The sequence below is a fragment of the Bubalus kerabau genome, chromosome 12, assembly GCF_029407905.1.
Source record: "Bubalus kerabau isolate K-KA32 ecotype Philippines breed swamp buffalo chromosome 12, PCC_UOA_SB_1v2, whole genome shotgun sequence".
Taxonomy (NCBI): domain Eukaryota; kingdom Metazoa; phylum Chordata; class Mammalia; order Artiodactyla; family Bovidae; genus Bubalus; species Bubalus kerabau.
Genome location: NC_073635.1, coordinates 28886310 through 28903857, shown reverse-complemented (window position 1 = coordinate 28903857; position 17548 = coordinate 28886310). Strand labels below are relative to the sequence as shown.

The 17548-nt window shown below is 35.3% G+C and overlaps 1 protein-coding gene across 3 annotated transcripts in view; it reads left to right on the top strand.

Annotated features, from left to right (window-relative positions):
- PDS5B (PDS5 cohesin associated factor B) overlaps positions 1 to 17548 on the top strand; it is a 178935-nt gene that overhangs the window by 147288 nt on the left and 14099 nt on the right. For all 3 annotated transcript variants that reach the window (XM_055542385.1, XM_055542384.1, XM_055542386.1), the window contains exons 24-30: positions 7687 to 7810; positions 10736 to 10940; positions 13229 to 13343; positions 15065 to 15197; positions 15534 to 15653; positions 16661 to 16723; positions 17291 to 17436. In XM_055542385.1, coding sequence (XP_055398360.1) covers positions 7687 to 7810; positions 10736 to 10940; positions 13229 to 13343; positions 15065 to 15197; positions 15534 to 15653; positions 16661 to 16723; positions 17291 to 17436 — 906 coding nt within the window. The remainder of the gene's footprint in view (positions 1 to 7686; positions 7811 to 10735; positions 10941 to 13228; positions 13344 to 15064; positions 15198 to 15533; positions 15654 to 16660; positions 16724 to 17290; positions 17437 to 17548) is intronic.

Genomic DNA, 17548 nt, shown 5'->3' with positions numbered 1-17548 from the left:
AATACAGATTTGTAGATATGCATATACTTTTATTGTAATAGGCTTTTGTATAGTGGTTATTTCAAAATGACAGTCCCATGTCTAGTGCAGATTACTGCCGAATGCTTTTAAGTATTTTTAACAGTAGATGTTTACTTTTTTTAATACCTCATATGAAATTGTTAATGTACCAATCAGTAACTGGTGTTTTACATTCTTGTTAATATCTAAATGCAAAAGAAAAGACTAAATAGAAAACAACTTATCTGAATCTGTTTCCAGAAGTATTGTTGTTGTTGTTTAGTTTTGCTCAGTCCTGTTTGACTCTCTGCGACCCCATGGACTCCAGCACACCAGACTCCTGTCCTCTGCTGTCTCCTGGAGTTTGCTCCGACTCATGTCCATTGAGTTGGTGATTCTATCTAATCATCTCATCCCCTGCTCCTTTTGACATCAGTCTTTGCCAACATCAGTGTCTTTTGCAATGGAATTGGCTCTCTGAAAGTGAAAATATATGCATACGTGGAAAATGCACTTGACACAAAGTATTAAAAATACACATAAATACTATACTTTTTTGTTTTTTTGTTTGTGTTTTGTTTGAAAGATGTATAGTCTAGTGATTGAAAACATGAACTCTGAATTCCAGATTCAAATCCTGGGACCACATCTTAGCAGCTTGGTACCTTTCAGTAAGTTACTGTAACTGCTCTGTACCTCAGTTTCCTCAACTATAAAACAGAGATGATGATTAATGCCTATCTCATCTAGCTATTATGGTAATCAAAAAAGTTAGTATATTTAATGTATTTAAAACACTGCCCAGCACATAGTAATTAGATATATTGATGGTAGTGGTTATGTCAGAATTAGCTAAAATTTAGAAGTTTGTCCTCTGTGAAAATACAGGTGCCATTTATAGCATCTTATTGGTAGTTAAAAATATGAGAGTAACTTCCCCCACCTTTTATATATATACGTGTGTGTGTGTGTACACATCTAGCTTAAAGTCTTTAGGACCAAATATAAATGGTAATTGTCAGCTGCTTAATACTTTGCCATCTTTGCTTCATTTCTTATATGTTTTGCTCATACAGTACTTTTTGCATAGAATATTAGCATTAACACATTCTTCTCAAACAGATCAAATAAAAAGAAAGTTCTGTAAGGTATTCCACATGTATAACTCATTTATTACCTTTTCAGTAAAATTAGTTGTCTCTACCTTCTACTCTTATAATTTATGTTAGCATCCAAGAGTTACATAATAATTAGAAAAATTTCCTTAGTATTGATACATTTTGTCTGAAATTTACTAATTACATTATTTATGTGCATACTTAGGTCTCATGCCACTTGTTTTTATTCATAGTATTCTTTAACAAAATCACATGTGTTCTTGAATTCTGTAAGTGTGTGTGAATTACATTGGATCTGTCTGCATTTTTTAAAAACATTTAATGAAGTATAGTTGATTTACAATAGTGTGTCAATTTCTGCTGTGCATCAAAGTGATTCAGTTAAATACACACACACACACACATACATACATACATACATACATACATACATGCCTTTTCATATTCTTTTGTGTTGTAGTTTGTCACAGGATGTTGAAAATAGTTCCCTGTGCTATACAATAGGGCCTTGTTGTTTCTCCATCCTACAGCTGAAAGTTTGCCTCTGCTAATCCCAAACTCCCACTCCTTTTCTCCTCTACGCCTCCTCCCCCTTGGCAACCACATGGCTTTTTTCTATTTCTGTGAGTTTGTTTTTGTTTTGTAGATTCATGATTTGTGTCACATTTTAAATTCCACATGTAAGTGATATCATATGGTATTTGTCTTTCTCTTTCTGACTTTGCTTAGTATGGTAATCTCTAGGTCCATTCATGTCACAAATGGCAGAATTTCATCTTTTTGATGGCTAAGTAATATTCCACTGTATACACATACCATATCTTACTTTGTCCATTCATCTGTCGATGGACATTTACATTGTTTCCATGTCTTAGCTATTGCAAATAGTGAACATAGGGGTGCATTTATCTTTTTAAGGTTAGTTTTGTCTTGATGTATGCCCAGGAGTGGAATTGCTGGAACTTTGTTTTTAGTTTTTTGAAGAACCTCCATATTGTTTTCCATAGTGGCTGCACTGATCTACATTCCTACGGACAGTGTAAGAACAGTGTCCTTACACAGTGAAGGAACTTTTCTTCACACCCTCTCCAGCATTTGTTGTTTGTATGCTTTTTAATGATGGCTATTCTGACTGTGAGGTGGTACATCATTGTAGTTTTGATTTGCATTTCTCTAGTAATCAGCAATATTGAGCATCTTTTCATGTACCTATTGGCCATCTGTATGTCTCCTTTAAAGAGATGTATATTTAGATTTTTTATTTTTTGATTGGCTTGCTTGTTGTTGAGTTTTATGAGCTGTTTCTGTATTTTGGAAAGAAAGCTGTTATTTGTCACATCATTTGCAAATATTTTCTGCCTATCTCTAGGTTGTTTTCATTTTGTTTGTGGTTTCCTTTGCTGTGCAAAAGCTTGTAAGTTTAATGAGGTCCCATTTGTTTATTTTTGCTTTTATTTCTATTGCCTTGGGAGCCTGACCTGTGAACACATTGTGTGATTTATGTCAGAATATTTAGGCTTTCTTCTGTGAGTTTTATGGTGTCATTTTGTTTTTAAGTATTTAAGGCATTTTGAGTTTATTTTTGTGTATGGTGTGAGAGTGTGTTCTTACTTGATTGACTTACATGCAGCTGTCCATCTTTCCCAGCACCACTTGATGAAGAGATTGTCTTTTCCTCATTGAATATTCTTGCTTCCTTTGTCAAAGATGAATTGTTCACAGGTTTGTGGATTTATTCTGGGCTCTCTACTCTGTTCCATTGATCCATGTGTCTGTTTTTGTGCCAATAACATACTGTTTTGATTATGGTAGCTTTTTTGTATTGTCTGAAGTCTGAAGGACAATGCCTCCTGCTTTGTACTTTTCCTCAGGATTACCTGGCAATTCTGAGTCTTTTTTGGTTCCGTTTACCTTTTAGGATTATTTGTTTTAATTCTGTGAAAAGTCTCATGGGTAATTTGATAGGTATTACCTTAAATCTGTAGATTGCTTTGAATAATATGGCCATTTTAATAACAGTATTAACTCAATTCAAGAGCTGGGATGTTTTTCCATTTCTCTGAATCATCTTCAGTTTTCTTTATTAATATTTTGTATTTCTCAACATATAAGTCTTTCATTTCCTTGGTCAGATTTATTCCTAAGTATTTTATTTTGGTGGTACAGTTTTAAAAGGGATTGTTTGTTTACACTCACTTTCTGATATTTGACTGTTGCTGTAAAGAAATGCAGCCTGTTTTTGTATATTAATCTCGTCTCCTTCTACCTTGCTGAATTCATTTATCAGTTCTAGTAGTTTCTGTGTGGAGTCTTTAGAGTTTTCTATGTTGTATCATCTGCATATAATAATAATTTTTACCTCTTCTCTACCAATTTGAATACCTTTTATTTCCTACTCTGCTTTAGCTGGGACTTCTAATACTATGTTGAAGTGAAGTGGTGAGAGTGGGCATCCTTTTTTTCCAGAATATACTGGGAAGGCTTTCAAGTTCTTACTGTTGAATATTATTTGGGCTGTGGGTTCATCATAAATAGCTTTTATTATGTTGAGCTATGTTCCCTCTGTACTCATTTTCATCAGGGTTTTGTATCATGAATGAATGTTGACTTTTATCAATTCTGCATCTATTGACATGATCATGTGGTTTTAATCCTTTCTTTTGTTGATGTGGTGTATCACATTAATTGATGTGCATGATTTGAACTATCTTTGTGACCCTGGGGTGAATCCAGCTTGGTTGTGGTGTATGACCTTTTTTATGTGTTGAATTCAGGTTGCTGATACTTTAAGAACTTCTGTGTTTATTTATCAAGGATATTGACCTGTAATTTGCTTTTTTGATGGTGTCTTTGTCTGGTTTCGGTAACTTCATTACCAAACTTCAGGGTGATGGTGACTTCATAGAATGTCTCTGGGAGTGTTTTCTTCCTATTCACTCTTTTGGAAGAGTTTAAGAAGTTCTTTTTTGTATGTTTTATAGAATTCCCCAGTGAAGCCATCTGGTCTTGAAGTTTTGTTTGTAGGGAGTGTTTTTGGTTTGGTTTTTTAAATTACAGATTCTGTATTGGTCTGGTTATCTGTTTCTTCTTGCTTTTTAGTGGGCTGTATGTTTCTAAAAGTTGTCCTTTTCTTCCAGTTTCATAGTATTGTTCATAGTAATTCTCTTTCAGTTTCCTTGTATTTCTGCAGTTTGAGTTGCGATTTCTCCTCTTTCATTTCTTATTTTGTTTATTTGAGTCTTGTCTTCTTGCTGAGCCTGATCAGAGGTTTGTCAATTTTTGTTTGCCATGTCAAAGAATCAGCTCTTGGTTTTATTGATTTTTTTTTTTTTTTGGATATTGTTTTTAAATCGCTGTTTTATTTGTTTCCTCTCTGATCTTTATTATTTCCATCTGCTGACTTTAGGTTTGTGATTTGATGGTTTTCTTTTGTATTATTTTTGTATTCTCTTCTTTTTGATTTTTGTTAATCTGTTATTATGTTTTTGATTTGTGCCTGCCCTGGTTTTCAAATATATTAAACCTGTTCATATACCTACTTGCTTTAGATTTAGGTAATCATACAAACTGAAACACATTCTAGGAAAAGACAAATCTATATTTTCTTACTCTCCTCTCCCACATTTTATAATTTTGTTGTCCTTATACATCCTCATAGTGACACTTTTGCTGTTCGTTTGGTAATCATTGCTTTCACAGTAATTTTATTTTTTTGAAGAATTTGTGTACTTATTTCAGTGATTTACTTTCCAATTGTGATTTTCTCTTTCTTATAGATTCTTGCATCTTTTCTACTTAGAAAGGACCTTTCAATATTTCCTTTAAGATAGGTTTAGTATTGTATTCTTTAAGTTACTGTTTTTCTGAGAAATTCTTTATTTCTCCTTCTATTCTATAGGATAGTCTTGCTGGGTACAGTATCCTGGGTTGCAGATTTTTCACTTTTGGACTTTGAATATATCTTGCTACTTCCTTCTGGCCTGCAGTGTTTCTGTAGAGAAATGAGCTGATAGCCTTTTGGGGATTCCCTTGTAGTTAACTCGTCTTCTCTTGCTGCCTTTAAAATCTCTCTTTAACATTTGCCACTTTTATTATAATGTGTCTTAGTATAATCTGTTTGGATTTATCTTGGGAAGGGCACTTTGTGCTTCCTCTATTTGGATATCTGTTTCTTTCTTTAGGCCTGGTAAGTTTTCAGCCATAATTTCTTCAAGGACATGTTCATTCCCCTTTCTTTTTTTTCTTCCAGAATCCCTATCATACATAGATTTGGATGCTTCATATTATCCCATAGGTCTCTTATATTGCCTTTTTTTAAGGGGTGGTTGTCTGCTGATCTACTTGGGTAATTTCCATTTTTCTGTCTTCCAGAAAAATGGAAATTTTTCATTTTCCCATTTAAATAAATGGAAATTATTCCTTCTGCTGTCCATAGCCTTTAGTTCGGCTTTGGTCTCTTCTAATGAATTCTCTGTTTTTTTCCTTGGCCCCTGCTTATAGTTTCCAATTCCTTTTCACAATAATCTACATCTGTATCAGTGGCCTTTCTTAATTCCTGTAGTATTTTCATTCATTTTCTCCATTTTGAATTCAGTGTCTGTTAGACTGAAGAAGTCTGTTTCATTTTTCTTTCAGGGGAATTCTCTCTGTTAATGGAGAGTGCTTTTTCTGCTTCTTTATTTTACTTTTATTTCTTTTGCTCTGTGAGTCTAGAGCAGTTACCTGCTGTAGTCTTTGAGGGCTGTTTTTCTGTGGAGGTGACCCTGTGTAGCCTGTGTGAGTTTAATATTTTTTGGTGTGAGGGCTGTTTTTTAGTATGGATGCCTGCAGCCTGTTTCTTCCGTGTATGCTGGCCATTATCCCCTTGATAGGAGCTGTGACAGATGTAGTGACCAGAGCCTGCATAAGCTATCGACCGGGCCTCCTCTTTGGTCTGTGATTGTCATTGCCCTGTTGGGGCAGGGTCTGCTCCCAGGTTGTTGGGAGTAGAAGCCCCTGATCCATTTCTGATCTGCACTGCAAGGGAGGTAGGATTGGAACCCCCTACCAGAAGAGGAGCCACTGAGTATTGTTCCACTGGAGCTGCGTACCTGTGAGTATGCTCCGTTGTGTCAGCTTCACCTTTTGTGTGAACTCACAAAGTGCACTGTTGTTGGCACTGCCTTCGCCTCACCTCAAGCGTGGCTATGCTGGCAGTTGGTCTTGGTGTCTCTCAGGAGTTGTTTTCACAAGGTCACCAGTGCAGATACACTGAAGTCAGGTCCCAAGACTGTAGTAGTTGCATGCCTGGACCCCTGGACCCGCTGTGGGAGCTATGGAGGCACTGCAGACCCTGGCCTGGCCCAGCCCCCGAGTGTACGTGCCCACAAAGCCCACAGCTGCTAAGGCCAGACCCGTCCACCTGCAGGAGCTCTCGTTGGGTCTGTGTTCTTAAACTAGTCTTCAAAAACATTGTTGTAGTGGACAGAGGAGCTTGGCAAGCTGCATTCCGTGGGGTCACAAAGAGTCAGACACAACTGCGTGCGCGCGCGCGCACACACACACAATTTTAATTAGTTATTTTTTAAATTTTACTAAATTCCAACAAGGAAATCAGATTTTCCTTAGCAGTGGTTGAGGGGTTTATCTTATAATAACTACTTGAAATATTGCTATTGATGAACTGAAAATATCTCTGCAACCTGTAACTTCAGAACCTTATTAATGTTGGCATACAATCTGTAAATATTTTTACATAATTGTTAGAAGGATAAAGGAAGAGTTTTAAACCAACTAGATCTTTAGATCTTGGAAGATTAAGATTTGTTTCTTTTGCATCCTGGAAGATTAAGATTTACCTCTTTTACATCCCTCTCATAATGGTGTATTTGTTGTATGTATAGTAAATAATAATGTTTTACTATGGAGCTACATAGGAAGTCCTAATTAAGGAGTTACAACTTCCCTCCTTACAATATTTCAGTGAATCAGTAATTCATCTGATATGTCTCTGTATTAGGAAGGATTATTTAAATATATTTACTAGTCAAGAATTTCCTAATTGCTTAAATATATCCCATTTTACAACAGATTTTCTTCCCTTAAAAAGAGGCTCTTGATATTTCAAAATTGAATACTACCTAAAAATAGTAATTTTTTAAATCTACTGTACCTGCTTTTATGTTAACTTCTTTTGTACTTAACACCATAGTTTTAGTTGAATGATCAGCAAGTTATGATATTTTGTGCCTAATACATAAGTAAACACATATCCCCGAAAAAATCCATAGTGGAAGACTTGAGACCTAATAACTGAACATACAAATAGATTCGTCCTAGGCTTGGCTGAAAGCTTTCTGTGTAGAACAAGAGAATTCAATGACTAGCTTAGACTTGTGTTCAAGAAAAGAATTTTATTCTATTGGACACCATCTTCCAAACATAATATAGTGGTCAGTATCACTGAATTGTTTTCTGCCTTTTTATTTTAGGCCAGAGGAATTTTTATAAAATTAGATACACAAAGTAGGAATATTCTTGTGCAGATGTTTAGAAATCTAATTCATATTCTTTCTTGCTTATTTTTCAGTAAACCAGATATGTCACGCCTGAGACTCGCTGCTGGGAGCGCAATTGTGAAGCTGGCCCAGGAGCCCTGTTACCATGAGATTATCACGTTAGAACAGTATCAGCTGTGTGCTTTAGCTATCAATGTAAGGAAAATGGTTGGTTGTACAGAACATGATTCTTTGTGTTCTTTGACTTTTAGTACTTGTGGTACTTCAGTATTTAAAACATCCGTTTATTATGATTTTAGTTTTGGTAATATTATTCAGGTACTTGACTAGGCAATATGAGAAATGAGATTTTTGCGAAGCCCATAATTTTCTGGTTTACTATTCCCTCTTTAATTATGGAGATAACCTTATTTTGCCATAAAATGAGAATTGTTTAAAAATAACATATTAAATTTCTTAGAAAACAACATATGTAATTAATTTTTCAAATTGGTAGTACTTGCAGTCTATCGATTTATTGGATTCTTGGTCTGATATTTCTTAGGGTGTTAGTGGTATTGGTTGTTAAGTAGAAATTTTTTTAAAAAATTAGGGCAAGTATGAATGTTAAGAAAGATGGACTTTGTTTGAAACTTGCTGTGTGTAGTAAGTATGTTCAGATCATCAGTTAAATGTCCATTTTGTCCAGAGAACATCCATGCTTGTTAAATTCTATAGACTTTGTTTTCTAGCATACTGTATATGTTACTGTCTCAGTCACCAAATTCCCAATGCGAAAGTTCAGATTACCTAAGTTTAAAGGTTGTTTTAGAATTCTGTTGACTGTGAAACATGTATTCATTGTAAAACGTTAATTATTAGCACATTCTCACAATTTACAAATATGGGATTACCCTATTGTAAACAAAGCTTTTTCCTAATTTTGTTCTTCCTTTCAACCACAGGCTTGTCTCTGCTCTCTTATCCTCTCACTCTCACCTGCTCACGTTTTAGCATTTGCTTTCACTGTTTTCCAAAAATGATCTAATTAAGTCCCCCAGTCCAATGATCTTAATCTTTATTATACATGTCCTTTTGGCATCATTTGGCACAACTCATTGCACCTTTATTTTTGAAATAGTTTTTTTTTGGCTTTTGTCTCCTGATTTTTGTCATACTTCACGACTACATTTTCTGGCCCTTCTCAAGTTTCTGGACCCACTTCCAACGCCAAACAGAAATTTCAAACTTTTATTTTCTGAGAACATAAGACTGAATCTCTCCCAAATCTATTTTTCCTGACACACAGAGAACCTCAGTAAACATTAAGTAAAGGTGAATGGCATTTCTTAGACCTAAAAGCATGATTTATATTTGACTATTTGCTTGTGTTTGCACCTTGTCACAAAAGTACAGATAATTCTGTCCTTTGATATCTATTACATCTTTTTTATTCATACCTTCTTAACCTTAACCATTCTGATTGCTGTACCCATCGTTAGCTGTCATCTGTGCCGTTGGGAGACTTTCTCTATGGTGGGTTAAATTTCCCTATCAACTTCTGGTCATGTTATTCCCCTGGTCAGAAATATTTATATTTTACCTTGCCATTCAAGCCCTTCTAATATTTGGACCTGCATATGGACTGGAAGGAACACAAGCTGGAATCAAGATTGCCGGGAGAAATATCAATCACCTCAGATATGCAGATGACACCACCCTTATGGCAGAAAGTGAAGAGGAACTCAAAAGCCTCTTGATGAAAGTGAAAGAGGAGAGTGAAAAAGTTGGCTTAAAGCTCAACATTCAGAAAACGAAGATCATGGCATCCGGTCCCATCACTTCATGGGAAATAGATGGGGAAACAGCGGAAACAGTGTCTCACTTTATTTTTCTAGGCTCCAAAATCACTGCAGATGGTGACTGCCGCCATGAAATTAAAAGACGCTTACTCCTTGGAAGGAAAGTTATGACCAACCTAGATAGCATATTCAAAAGCAGAGACATTACTTTGCCAACAAAGGTCCGTCTAGCCAAGGCTATGGTTTTTCCTGTGGTCATGTATGGATGTGAGAGTTGGACTGTGAAGAAGACTGAGCACCGAAGAATTGATGCTTTTGAACTGTGGTGTTGGAGAAGACTCTTGAGAGTCCCTTGGACTGCAAGGAGATCCAACCAGTCCATTCTGAAGGAGATCAGCCCTGGGATTTCTTTGGAAGGAATGATGCTAAAGCTGAAACTCCAGTACTTTGGCCACCTCATGTGAAGAGTTGACTCATTGGAAAAGACTCTGATGCTGGGAGGGATTGGGGGCAGGAGGAGAAGGGGACGCCAGAGGATGAGATGGGTGGATGGCATCACTGACTTGATGGACTTGAGTCTGAGTGAACTCCGAGAGTTGGTGATGGACAGGGAGGCCTGGCGTGCTGCGATTCATGGGGTTGCAAAGAGTCGGACACGACTGAGCAACTGAACTGAACTGAAATGCTAGGCTGGAGATATGCACAGAGTACTAGTAGAGCACAGTACTAGATAAGCACAGAGGGTTCAGGATTAAGATTTACACAGTGATTTCTACAAGATATGGGAGCTGTCCTTGAAGATGAGGACGGGTTAGCTACTAGAGTGGAGGTGGGTGGTTTAGGAGAGCGAGTAGTGTGAGAAAAGCAGGCACAGTGATGAGCAGTTCATTTATAGAACGAAAAGGAACGTGATGTTGCTGAAATGGATTAGTAACTCCTTCCTTCGGAGTTGTGCGTTTTAATCTGAACAGTTTTTTTAAATGATAGAACTAAATATATAAATTGGACAGTTTTATCTTAGTAAATGAAAAAGGTAAATAAGAGTTAGTGTTCAGACTTGTTTTTATATATCTCATTTAAGTTAAGGTGGATTAATATTTACTAGTTTTTATCTATTCAGTGTGTTCTCACACAGGTAGCTGGTAGTCATTTTAAGGTCCAAGTTATCACTCTGGCCTCCATACTAACTTGTCACATCTTAGTCCTGTGAACTGGAGCACTGGTTGTGGGTACACATGCTATGTTTATTCTTCTAATTACCTGATATAGTGGATTTCCTATCCAAAGTTGTTACTTCCTCTGATACCATGTAGGTAACATGTGGAATAATGTCTTCCAGGATGAATGCTATCAAGTAAGACAAGTGTTTGCTCAGAAACTTCACAAAGGCCTTTCTCGATTACGGCTTCCGCTTGAGTATATGGCAATTTGTGCACTTTGTGCAAAAGACCCTGTAAAAGAAAGAAGAGCTCATGCCAGGCAGTGTCTGGTAAAAAATATCAATGTGAGACGCGAGTATCTGAAACAGCATGCAGCTGTTAGCGGTAAGCTTGTGTGAAAATGAAGAGTGTACTTTCCCATCTTGCCAGTTTCAGTTTTGTGGAGCACAAAATGACGTTACTGTTGTTTATTATATTCTAATCAGCCCTCATTAAGTAAGTTGTTATTACTATTTTTCAGTAGCAACTTTTCCTCGTAAAAGGTCATTTTAAAATATAAATGTATGGGTATTTAAATATCAACCCATAGTTTTTTATGCAACTGACTAAAAGGCCAAGGGGAAAAAGCAGGAACTTTGGAGGTAAATGAAACAGTAAGAGGTACATTTATGAAGATTGTCTAAGTACTCTTTTAGTTTAAAAAAGTCCAGGTCTTTAAACTTTATTGGTTGTCCTCACCTGTAGCTGACATTAATATCAGGGTCCTGTGTGCCTTTTTAAAATTTGTTCACCTTACTCTGTCCACACTATTAGTTTTTGTGTCGCTGACTTCTGTGACTTGATCAACAGCATTAAAAGCCATCCAGTTATGCAAGTCAGAAGTCAGAGGCATTCTTCATGCCTCCTTTTTTCCTCTCATTGGTCACTGAATCCTCTTAATTCTTCTTTTGGGTGTCTTCACTGTTTGTCCCCAACTCCCCTATCCTGCTGTATTTCACTTGAATTATCATATGTACTCCTAACTAAGTGCGTGTTGTAAATGTTCCCCTGCCTCCAGCCGAGCCACACCACTGTCAAAATTATCTTCCTAAAACAGATCCGCTCACGTCATTTTCTTGCATGAAACCTTGGTTGGCTCCTTGGGATCAAGTAGAAGCTCATTAGCATGATGCTTTGTAGTTAACTCTCAGCCTGAGTTTTAAACTTTCTCTCTGGCTACTCCAGAATGTAAATTATTTGCTCCTTGTACTCTGGATTATTTGAAATTTGTCTAGCCAGCTTTTTTCTCTGTTGTCAACTCTGTCTGGAAATTTTGCCTCCCCCTTCTGGCCAAACAAATAAACAAAACCAAGGAGAGAAGTTTGCCCCTTTTGAATCTTTTAAAATACAGTTTTGAGACCCTCTTTCTTTCTCTTCCTACTTCGCCTTGAGGGTTCTGGAGTTAAATCTCACCTGTGCCACTTCTGCCATTTACCGGTTGTATTTGGGCGGGTTGTTTATGCAGTCTGAGCCCTAGTTTCCTTTTTGTCAGATTGGTATAGTTTTACTTGTATCTTATGGTGGTTATGATTAAAAAGTTGTATATATAAAGCACCTGGCATAATGCATGGTTCAAAGAAATACTCAGAAGTCATTAGCTGTTCTTATTTCAGGGTACTGTCCATGGTGAAGTGGGGCTTCTGTCCTGGTCCTGTCTGTGCTCAGTGTGAGGTCTTTGTCTAGTCTTTTTTTATGTGTGTGTGTCTAGTCTTATGCATCTTTATATTTAAAATAGTAAGCCCTACTAAAATAGTAGGTCTGGAAAAGAGTAAGCACTCAGTACATGTTTGATAGACTTTAATTAAATTTCACTGAATTTTGAACCTTGTTATTTTTTTCTTCTATACCTACCTTGAAATGAATATTACACACAAGCTTATTCTCTTTGAGTTCAGTGATAGGAATAAAGAAAATTTGGTGCCTTGTTGACACATACATTATTTTACTCTAGACTGAACATCTGATTTAAAATTGCAAGAGTAGGAAATATAAAAAGAATTGCTCAGAGTATGAACCTTGGTCTTTTGAGTAACCTTTATTAAAACTAGTTAGGATTTCCATTTCTATGTGTAATGGCCCTTACTGATCTCAGTCAAAAAATCAAAACATTTGAATTTAAACTGAAAAGATACTTCATTGTTATTTAAAATGCCCTAGAAACAATGTCTGTTCCTTTCTGTCAGTTTTTATGTTGCAAATTGTATTAAATAGTATCAACCTTTACTTCCTATTTTTGTGCCCTACTGACTGAAAGATTTACTAGTTGTTTTCCTTTTGCACAGCAACTTACAAGGGAGTGTTGAACATAGAGTTCCTAATAAGAAAAATAGATTTTATGTTCCTTAGTCTTGAGTATAGTTTGGGTCACTTTTTCTCATATCTGTTGAAAATTGAAATATTTATCTTTGTAGGCTCGGCACAGGGTGCATTTAGTAGGCATATCAATATTGGCCATGATGGATAACTGGATAAACTCTATGATGTACCTCAGCACTGGACCTTTCAGTGTATTTTTCTTCCAGTGATATTGTGGTATATTATTGGGATACAAGAAATAGAGTATCAGAGAGAGAAAGAGAACGAGTAAGATTTGGTTTTCTAACCTAGATGTTTTTGTTTTATTTCTTTTTCAGAAAAATTATTGTCTCTCCTACCTGAGTATGTTGTTCCATATACAATTCACCTTTTGGCGCATGACCCAGATTATGTCAAAGTACAGGATATTGAACAACTTAAAGACGTTAAAGAGTAAAGACTTTTTCCATCCCATTTTCATATTTTCTGAAGTTTTTTCCCGTTTCCTGCTAATAATGAAATCTCAGTTATAATTAGTGTATTAAATTTATTTCATTTTTTAGGACTTTAAGGTTCTTTACCTTATTTGTTCTCTTTTTCTTTTTTCCTACCATTTCTTCACATTTCATTTCTTATATAATTCCCAAAACAACTTAGCATAATTACTGTATTACTGTCCTGTTTCTCTGCCAGTCTGGCATTTCTTTTCTATTGAAGTTATCCATTAAAAAGTTTGCTTTGTAATTCTTATCTTTTCCTACTTTCTTCTGAAGCACTGTATAGATTTTTATGTGGAGTGAATTAATACTCTTATTCACATGGTAAGCATATTTCCTTTGCAGTTCCTGTCTTTCTCCATAAGGAAGAAAGATGGTCTACTTTAATAATGGGCCAAGTTGATAACCAGGGAGCTGTTCCCATACTTTACTGTTGATTCTCTAAGTTAGGTTTATGACAGTTGCAATTCTTTGAAAGATTCTTATTGAGATGCCAGAAGAATATACCTGCAAGGGTGTGGGATGGGGGAATATAATGATATTTAGAGAAGTCTTTGTAAGACTTCCTTAAATAGAGATGAGATCCTATTTCTGTTATAGTAAAGGGTGACCTCTGTGGTTTTGAAAAATTAATTTCTTATGCTTTTAGCTTCTTGTTAAAGAAAAATAACTCTTGGTTTCTTGATTCATAGAAATATTTTGTAGTTAAGTATTTGTGGTGCTTCAAGAGAATAAAATTAAATTACTGGTAATTTTCTCATGACAAGAGAAAAGGCTTTTGCCCTCTTTTTGCCACAGTTTCTAGTTTTAAAAAATAAACAATTAGTTTTCCCAAAATGAATTCTATGTCAGTATGATTATACTAAGGAAAACTTAGCCATTCCTGTTTCTCAGAACACATTGGTTTGGTTTTTTTTTTAATGATAAAATATTCCTTGAAACTTACTAAATAAATATTTGGGGCTGTATTTATAAATGGTCTAGTACAGCCCTGAGTGATCTCCTTTCTATCAGAGAAAAGAAACCGTAACCTATGCCTGCGGTCTCAGAGGTTATTTTTTTCCCTTCTAGAACCGATGCCTTGTTTCACATTTCCCTCTTCTCCTATTTTCTCCTCTGTACTATCACTCTGTCCCATTCTGTATGCATAATACAGAGACAAAGGACTTTCATTTTTTTCTTGCATAGAATTTAATATAATTACCCTGAAACTGAGGTAGTGAAACTTTTTTTTCTCTTTAGTATGTAAGTTGTCAGCCCTGACTTTTCCCTCAGTTTATTGATGAAGACTCTTAACGGTTGTTCGAGTTTCCTAAAGACTGCAGTCAGAACCGCAGTCAATCTTAGCACATGAGAGTCTTCACTTTGTGACCCAGTTACTACTTCAGGGAGCCCTCCATCCCTGCCACAGCTCGGGATTAAGATCACTGCTTTATTTCTACCATTTCTGTTTCTTTTTAACTTTTCTGTCTACCTAGGAAAATTAGTGAGACTTTGAGAAAGGATGTTATGAACTCATACCTACATTGCTGATATGTTGTAATATGTATGTGATGTACTTTTTTTTCTCTATTGATTTTTAGCTGTTTCTTTTAAATTTTTTCTGCTCTTGGAGTTCATTATATTTAGAATTATATCCATATTTAATAGTGAATTTTTTTTCTTGGTATTTTTTAGGTGTCTTTGGTTTGTTCTGGAAATACTAATGGCTAAAAATGAAAATAATAGTCATGCGTTTATCAGAAAGATGGTAGAAAATATTAAACAAACAAAAGATGCTCAAGGACCAGATGATGCAAAAATGAATGAAGTATGTAATTCTTTGTAAATAGTTATGATTCTGTATTGACTTTAAGCATTTGAGCATAGGGTATAAGACTTCTGTAGACAGCATCAGTCTTTTCTGCTAGTAGTAAATAGTAGTATTCATGTTAGTAATTAGACTTACTAATATAGAATCAGTAGAGAATAGTAGTAATGCTGTTACTAGTAAACTAATTACAATAATAGAATAAGTATTTTAACTTACACTGTTGTAATGAAAATTACATACTAAATGCACGTTCTGGAATTACTCCTAATTCACAGAGTCTAGTTTGCCAACTTAAGTACCTGATTTTTTCTTTTTGTTTAATACCCATTGCAGAAACTGTATACTGTATGTGATGTTGCCATGAATATCATCATGTCAAAAAGCACCACATATAGTTTGGAATCTCCTAAAGACCCAGTACTGCCAGCTCGTTTTTTCACCCAGCCTGACAAGGTAGTTATTTTAGGATTTATTTGTGTAAGTTGAAATAAAAAATATTGTCACCACTAGGTTGTGGGAAGATCAGGAGGAATCAGTGTCAAGAGTTGACCCACTACTTATGTCATGGGGAAAGGTCACCGTGAATCTTAACCATGTTCAAGATCAGAATGTGGGCTAAGCCGGAGGACACAAATAGGTTCAGAAATGAGTTAAAATGATCTAAAATTTTTATTGTTTTCTGAGTTTTATGCTAGTCTTAAGAGCACAGGCAAAAATGTGATCAAAGCTGATAAATTAATGAGTTAATAGCCATTGATTCAAAACGGGAAGGAGAATGCTGATACAGTCTGAAATTATAAGCCCTTGAAATTTCTAACTGGTGTGAAAGAATCAGAGAACTGACATTGGAGCAGGCTTAATACCTGGGAAGCATTACAGGGATCTTCCCAAACCACTCTCAGAAAACTCAAGTATAGTATTATTCTAAAAAAGGTATTTTTAAGAATCTCTTGGAGGTTTATAGTCTATCTAAGTGAGAGGAAAACATTCATTACCCTTTTTTTTTTAGCAGAATACCAGTTAATATCTTAACCCCAGTGTATAGAGATTGGAATAGGCCTTGTAGGTTCACCTAAAAAGGGACTGTCTGCATTTAGGCATTCACCGTTTTGTGATTAAGATAAAAGGAGTATATATATATATATATGTGGTCTCTTCCCTGGAGAGTATTATTATATAAGCATGTTTTTGTTCAGGTGCTCTTACAGTTCTAGCATATTAGAGCTCAAAAATGTTGTGTTAATACTAGAGTTAGTACAAGGTTAGTTTTAGCTATTAAAGCATTTAAAATCAGTGACTGAAATTTTGTGTTTCAACTGATTTTTAGTTTCAATAAATATGTATTTTATAATGCACTTTAAAACAAAAGCTGCTCTAATTTAAGCTTTGTTGACTTTTGAATTGCTTTGTAGATACAGTGTTTCAGAAGTCATTGACTGTCTTTTTTCCCTTGCTTCCAGAACTTCAGTAACACCAAAAATTATCTGCCTCCAGAAATGAAATCATTTTTCACTCCTGGAAAAGTATGTTTTGAAAATTGTTTTAATTTTTATGTGGTAGTTTATTTTAGTGTGACTGTTGGTATAATTATATTATTTTGTATTTCTTTAAAATTGGTGTATCAAAAGAAAATACAAATATTCAGTATCTTCCATTTAGTAAGAAAAAGTTATTTTTACTACATAGATGTAGGTTGAGATATAGAACATATTTTTTAACTTATGGTAAAACCCTGGGTATCTTCTTTCTTAAATTTCTTATTCTGTAGTATTAAAGTAAAAAGACATATCCTTCCCTGGCAAGAGTCTAATTGTCAATTTTCATTGTTGACTATACATTTTTTGTGTTCTCACTTTCTTTGTAAGCCTTCTCACCGTAGATAACTTAGAAACTTAACTGTTATTCTGTTAATACAGTTTTTTATTTATTCAAGTGATACTCAGTTTATAATTCTTATTTTGCTTAAGGATAGGCAAGCTTTTCATGGTTTATATATGGAAATACTTTGGCAGGTGTTATTTGTGATTCTTTGCATCTAAATTTCTTTCGGCTTTTATCAAATAGAAAGAGATATGCATTTTTCATTTCAGCCCAAAACAACCAATGTTCTAGGAGCTGTTAATAAGCCGCTTTCATCAGCAGGCAAACAATCTCAGACAAAATCATCACGAATGGAAACTGTAAGCAACGCAAGCAGCAGCTCAAATCCAAGCTCTCCTGGAAGAATAAAAGGGAGGTAAGTACACAAGAAATACCATGCTTTGCATTAAGGAATCCACCAAGGCTATGAGATGTAAAATAACATCTTCTACCTTTAATGTCAGTGAATGAAAGTCAGTGCATATCTG